We start from the raw sequence: 7,152 nt of genomic DNA, 5'->3' as shown, positions 1-7,152 counted from the left end.
AGAATGGGGGCAGTGGGGTGGAACGGTCATTCAAGAAATTGCAATACAGGACCTAAAATCCATCAAGAAATAGAATATATTACATAAATCTAAGTTACTGAAAATGAAGATTGGAGTTTGGAGTGATCTAAACACAATGTAATGTGGAGGAATGAAAAAAGCGTTTCCAAAGAGTATGTCTAAAATTAAAGGTTGCTTCTGCTGGCAACATTCTATAAAGCTTTGGGCAAAGCATCAGCTTCCTGCCACGATTCTCCATTTGCTAATAGTAGTAATAACAGTAACACTAATTTGCATATCACAAAAGGCTGCTGTGATTTACCATCTTTGCAAGGCCTTGAATATTCACAGCACTTCTATAAATGCTGCAGTATAAGTATTTTTTCCTTGTGACAAGAGCTTATCTTTATCGCTAATTATAGCCATATAATTACAGTTGCCTGAAATATGACTGCACAGTTTGCAACCTTTTCTTATTTTTAATAAATCAGATTCTTATTAGAATTTTAAAAATCTGTTATGTAAATGGAGGAAACTGCTGCATACTTTTGTAACAGAGCTCATGTTTCTGATCTTGATCATATGTAACTATGACTAGAATATCAAGTAGCAGCAATGACCTCTATTCAATAGAGATATATAGGCAGCTCCTACTCCAGCTTTTTCCATAAAAATTGAGAACTGTAAGGGAATGATCTTAAGAAGAATTTAGCCAGCTCACACGGCAAATATTCTAGTTCATGACTCATAGGTAAGAAAGCGCATTTTACCTATTTGGAAAAAAATTCACATTTATTTACTGTCAAACAGGTGTTAAACTTTACATTGGATATTAGTGATGGGCTCATTATTAACAGGTTTACACAAAGGGATTGGAAAAGCAAAGCAAAAAAAAGTTCTGAAACAATGTACATTTAATTAGATCTTTTATCATAAAATAAATTAATTACTAAATATAGGCAGAAGGCGTATGGAAGAGTAATATTTATATGCTTTCTCTTAGCTTAAAAAGGCCAGGCACCTTTAATTCATTAGTATGTCTGAGAGTAATATTTTGGCCTTCTTTGGGCACTCACTTTCCACTCTGCCTCCCCATTCCCCCCCCCCCCCCGTTAAAGAATGATAAGGGAACTGATTTTTAACTTGCTAAAAGGTTGTTGTTTTTACCAAATTCGTGCAAGGCATGTGGCATTCATTGGCATCTAAGAGAATCCCCTACCCCACCCGAAAGTATGTTGTTTTGGCAATAAGAAGTTTAAAACGTAAAAAGAAATACTAATGTCAAAGTAGAACACAGTTTACAGTGAAAAGGGAGTGAAAATGGATAGAAGTTCCATTTTAAACATATTACTGTACTACGAACCAAGTGTAAGGAAAAACAGCTTGTAGCATATGTGCAACCCAAGAGCATTTCACAATATTTTCTTCAAACTCTTTCAAATTATTTTAATGACAATTATATCTCCGTTTGGACACAAATGTATTTATTTATTTTACCCTAGCAATAGAACAAAATATAATTTCTTTAGCCATTTTTTTCATGAGAACAGTTCTTTGTACAGTTGAGGAAATATATGAAATAAGGCCTGTGGCTTGATTGCTAGTGGTTAGACATGTTTTCAATCTTTGCCTAATGGAAAAGATTTGCAGTGAACTGCAAACGGATGCAGAATCTCTCTCCTGCTTTTGCAAGTCTTGTCAGGAATAGTAAGGTACAGTAAATTTGTCCCACAGGATTTTAGTGCCTACGTCTTGTATATAATACAATGCAGGCCTACAAAAAATGATGCAGCCATATTTACAAATTTAGTTCACAAACTGCTGCAGTAAAATGGCTGGAACACATTGTGTGTGTGTGTGTGTGTGTGTGTGTGTGTATTTCACAATCTATTTTATGTCAGCAGCAAGATATCTTAAAATACCTTGATGGTATCTCTTTTTTTCTTTGTAACAAATAATTCATTTAGTATACTCTGTGTATATACAAAGCTTTGTTTTATAAAAATTCACAGAACTGCAAGGTCCAGTCATCTCCTTTACATAGGAGAAACCACAGGGACAACAGAATTGTCACTTCAAGCGGATATGAGGGAGCCTGCATGGGGCCAATTAAGTCTGTTTAATACTTGCATGTGGCCTTCAGTATTCCTTTGCTACACTATTAAAGGCTTGTCACTAGTTGCATTTGTCCTTCCCTAACGTCCCCTTCTGGAATACATCCTTCCTTGTTAATGGGAATTATATAGCCATCACTATTGCCCCTGCTGATTTGATAGTACATCTGAAGCTGATTGCCAGCTCCAAGATTTGGCATGCTTTTGTAATATATGTCCTCGTTTTCACTCCTCCGGGATGGAGGGAGGTCTTCTTCGATGTCAGGACTGCTCTCTGGGTAAGGAGAGTCTCTTAGGTTGGGCATGCTCGTGTACAGGGAGTCTCTATTTGGGGACTGGAGGTGGTCTTCAACTTCAGCTGTCAGCTGGGACACATAGCTGTCTGTTCCTTCTGTTTTCACCTTCTTCTGTGGCTGGTACAGAAGGGAATGAGTCCGCTGAGGAATCAAAGGGGCCTCAAGTTCTTTTTGGTGCAACTCCAGGCCTGGGTTATCACTGTGCATTAAAGATGAAGCATCCGCTACAATGGCATCATCTTCACTACTGCTCCCACCGATCACAGCTTTGATTGGCAATGTGCGCTCTAGGTTATGGTTCTTGTTGCTGCCTCGCAGGTTGTTGTGCACTAATTCTGAAATGATCATTTTTTCAAATGCGGTATCATTCAGGCTTAGTCCACAGTCTACAACTTGCACACTGTCATTATAGTCCCCATTGCGCAAAGAGTAGCTGTTGTTGAAATTACCATTTAGCGGTAGAGTATCCATGGCACTTGTATCCCTGGCATTGTTCAGTGAATGTCCTGCAAAAGAAAAGTGACACCTTTTGGTTATTATCTACACTGGAGCAAAGTTTCTTATTCTATAAAGATCTTTAATGTAGTTCAGGACAAAGTTGTACTTGGAAGTAAGACTTGAGAAACATTAGGGTGACTGGACATTCCCAAAGGTAAAGAGTCACACACCTTATAGAAGAGAGAGAGAATTTTAGAAAGTAACACTGCATCTCCGTGGAGTTTCAATGATAATTGAAATTAGAAATTTGACAGCAAATGTAAAAGATTTAAAGCAATAATTTAGCACCCAGTTATACAACTCCTCCCACAAGGGAGAGGAAAGTCACTCCATGCCCTTGCATATGTAATGCAAAGCAATTAATTCATAAACATTTATATTTTAAGTACAACACCATGATTCAGGAAAAATAAAATTAACTGAATTTGTCCTAAACAACACTAAATTAAAAAAGAAAGAAAGAAAGAAAGAAAAGGAACCAGGTCACATACAAAACAGAAGGTAAATGCGTAACAATAAATCCACATAATTTGCAAGCAACTATTCAATAGAGCATTTCTAACATTTTCTTGTGTGTGTGTGTCTTTTATCTGAAGATGGAATAAAGAAAAGAATGAAAAAAATGGACAAGTACAGAGGTTTCATGTTAAGCACAGACAGCCACCTTTCACACTAAAAGGGACTGAGCCCCACAAGCACCATCCAACAACACGGAAGACAGCAGGTGGAATGACTCACTTTGGACAACTCACATCATGTCTGTCTGCTCAGGCTATCTGGCCTAAGAGTAGCTGATATATAAAAGAAAGTAAAATGATTTATTGTAACATGATGAAGAATTACTGAGCTTCTCAGCAACTTAGTCAGAGCAAGGGTTCAGCAAATTAGATTGTCAGCAAAAACAGCTTCCCCCCACACTCGAATGTAGATTTTTTAGGGGGGAGGTGCATTTAATATTCTCTCTGCCAGCAATGGCCCCAGGTTTCAGAAAGGTCAAAGTTGGCCTGCAGCCCTGCAGTCTGCATCAGTCACAGTGACAGCACTGAATGGTCTATTTAGAGTTAGGCCCACAGACATTATGGGCATATGAAAGTTAAAAGCAGAAATGTTAGGGATTTCTTTAAGCATGGGTCACAGAAATTAACCGAAGAAGAAATATTAGCTATGGAATGGGAGGAGATTATCAGCTTGGGCTGACATCTTTCAACTGCTGGAGAAATGGAGAAATTGGATACATCTGCTGGAAAAATGAAAAGAGGTTTAGGAAAGGAAAGGAAAAGAAAAATAACTGGAATTTTATGGTGACATGCTCTTTTTCTAGAGAAAAAAATAGTATTTTTTTCCCAGAGACACAAAGACATGTAAACTAAGACATCACATTGCTTCAGAGGCAGAGAAAAAAAGAAAGCTTTGAAAGAAACTGAATGGCATGTATCATGGAAAGTTACATGATTTGTTAGTAGGATCCTAGAATAATCACTTTTATCATTGGAAGCAAAGTTTGGAAAAGAAATTACGAAAGAATGAGGCAGTGTTGTTGGAATGAAACTGACCACTGTGAGGCTGCTGCATTATATGCAAGGCTTGGAGTAGATATTGATAAAGCAAAATTTGTCTATGGGTCTAAGAATGTTTCCTGTTTAAGTTTCTCTCTGTACTTAAAGCTGCAGCTTAACCAAGACAATTCAAGTTGCTTCTATAAAAACAAAAAGATTGAGTTGATAATCAATGGAGACTTTTCTTTATAATAGGAATTTTGAGCTGCAGCTAAGCATACATTGTGTTGTTCCAGCCATTCATGTGTATTGAATTAGTTGAAAGGGTAACAATTCTTTGAAAGCCTCTCTAGGCTTTGATTAAACAACTTTTGTAACTGGATAATTTCATGTATGTTCCTAGATCTTTCTTGCAAAAGCTTTATCCATATGGAACATATGGCATTCATAAGAGAGAATCAGTGCATGGACCACATGCCGGTATTAATTTTCCTATGAAGGCATTCTCTCTCTCTCTCTCTAATAATCTCATTCTTTATTCTCTATTAAAGAGATATTGAAGCATATTTAATAATCCAAAATGAATTTTCTGTGATATGCTGCAGAGTTAAGCACACTCAAATGTTCTTCAACCAGTTTTAAAGAGGCAAATTTTGTTGCCCAAGAGCACGTAATTCACTTGGAGTTTCATAGCCTGTAGCAAGATTACTGTGAGAATGTGGAAATGTTAAGTCAATTATTAAGCATTTTTGCTTAACGGTGCTCTGGTTTTATGTCGCAAATTATTTCAGCATTGGATATCATCAGCTATCAACAGGGCTTGCTACAGACCTCTAGTGATTATTAATATTTGTTTGTTCTCCCCAAAAGGCGTACATATGTACTGTTTGAGCATGGTTAGATTTCCTTTGCAAATTGTGAACCACTTGCCCGCTGAGTCTACTTCATGACCGCTAGTTATGTTTTAATTGTGCCCATTAAAAATCATGCTGAAAAAATTTACATTTGATAGGCAAAGTTAAGTTTTACTCCCATACTTGTCTCTCTGTAGGTTGCTAGAGGAAAGCATAAGGAAAGTAAGAAAACACGAGAATGAACATAGAAACTGCAGTTCAGGGTTCTTTTTTAAAAATAATAATAATCAGAAAATCTGACATGTGACAACAGATTATTTTAAACATATTATAAAATGTTTAACAAAATAATTTAGTTATACTTAAGGCTAGTATAACTGAAAGCTGACTCCACTTATAATAAAGCTGTATTACATTTTGAATGGTCTCACTAGTTAAGAAAAGCAGTTGGATAGTATAGTATAACAAAAGCTTTGTTAGAGATAAAGCCTTGGTATCCTGATGCTATGTGTTTGCCTACAGTGCTAAATTAATGCCCCTGAAACTGAATCAAATACCTGAACAATGTCAAGTTAAAAGACAAATGCTCTCAGCACAGCCTGTCCTAAGCATTTCCCTGCTGACATAGCAAACAGTCTTAGGATTGGGCTGAACATCCCACTTAACTATGCTTTTCTAACTGTAACCAAAAACTGAAGAAATTCATAAGGAAAATCAAAGCACCTATAAAGCTGCACTATACTATAGTTTGCCTCTAAATATGACTCTGGGTGCAGTTCCCCACATCAGGACAGTCGAAATGTCAAGATATCCTGTGCAGGTTTAATAGTCTGATCAATAAGCAGATTGTTTTCAGCAAACTTTTGAATAATTTTTATTACATAGACATGATACCTCTAAGTGATATATATCTTGAAGATGGGCTCTCAGACCATGTGGTGTCAGTCCTGTAATAGTATATTAAGATTTATGCCACCTGTGTTAAAAACATGGATGATTATTGGCAAATACTATTATGGCAAAGGCATTATCACTATAATATAGTGCAGATTTACAAGCCTGGCATTATCAGCAGTATTTCTCGAGTGACAGGAATCCTGAAGGCAATTCTAAATCTCTGACTAAATTAGGAGAAGGGGCTCTGAGTGAAATATCGTTTAGAAACAAATGCAAAATCAACATATCCTGAAGTGTGGGCACACCTGGTGAGTTAAACACAGGAGCTGAAGGGGCATTACATACAACGGTTTCAGCGAGCAATGTGTTATAAGGATTGTTAGTGCCGTGCGGTCGAAGAAGAGGGTTTGTTAGTAGGTAATTGCCAGTCATTCCTAAAGCAAAGAAACAGAAAGAGAGACATCAGCTCTTTAATTTGATTCTGACAGTTCCAATAAAGTTTTTTAAAAAAAATGTCATCATGAGTCGTGTATATCTTGTCAAATTTAATTCAGTTGAACATTTCTGAATGTATTTGAACTACTAATTTGAAGGAAGAATGAAAATGTAGTTAGTTAGATTTCAGTAATTCACAGGTGCTGGCCAAATCCCCAAAGTAAACACCTGCTGAGAAGGACATTTGCTAATTTATACAAAATGGCTGTTAAAACAAGAATAGCAATTAAATACAGAGACCAATGTTCTATTTCAAGATGTTACAGCTTAATGTCTGTAACCTTAAGCATGGGTAGACACCAGAATAGAGAAATCAAAAATGGTGTTAATTAGAGGCACTGGACAATCTTTGACGGAAACATTCAAGATTTACTATGAACTTAGCTACAAACACAGAAAGTAAAAACAACATCTTCAGCCAAAGTAAGTGATGACAAGCTGTAGAAAGCCTCTCTTATTATATGCAAAAGAGTACATGCTGAAGGGACGGTGGGAGGGTAAA

General features: G+C 36.7%; 1 protein-coding gene across 19 annotated transcripts in view; it reads right to left on the bottom strand.

Annotated features, from left to right (window-relative positions):
- Positions 1-1,102: 1,102 nt before the first annotated feature.
- The window catches only part of ADGRL2 (adhesion G protein-coupled receptor L2), a 709,985-nt gene continuing 703,935 nt past the window's right edge, over positions 1,103-7,152 (bottom strand). For 8 of the 19 annotated variants that reach the window (XM_089515518.1, XM_089515516.1, XM_089515520.1 and 5 more), the window contains 2 exons: positions 6,461-6,589; positions 1,103-2,916 (listed from right to left, as the gene is read on the bottom strand). In XM_089515518.1, the coding sequence (XP_089371644.1) occupies positions 2,162-2,916; positions 6,461-6,589 (884 nt within the window). In that variant the 3' untranslated portion in view covers positions 1,103-2,161. Of the gene's footprint in view, positions 2,917-3,646; positions 3,700-6,151; positions 6,235-6,460; positions 6,590-7,152 lie in introns of those variants that run through there. The other 11 variants (XM_089515525.1, XM_089515526.1, XM_089515528.1 and 8 more) reach the window with 5 other exon arrangements.

Source organism: Sceloporus occidentalis, unplaced genomic scaffold, assembly GCF_023333645.1.
Source record: "Sceloporus occidentalis isolate IW3139 unplaced genomic scaffold, rSceOcc1.0.p SCAF_3, whole genome shotgun sequence".
Taxonomy (NCBI): Eukaryota; Metazoa; Chordata; class Lepidosauria; order Squamata; family Phrynosomatidae; genus Sceloporus; species Sceloporus occidentalis.
The sequence above is the reverse complement of the archived record's forward strand: the minus strand, read 5'-3'. Positions and strand labels throughout refer to the sequence as shown.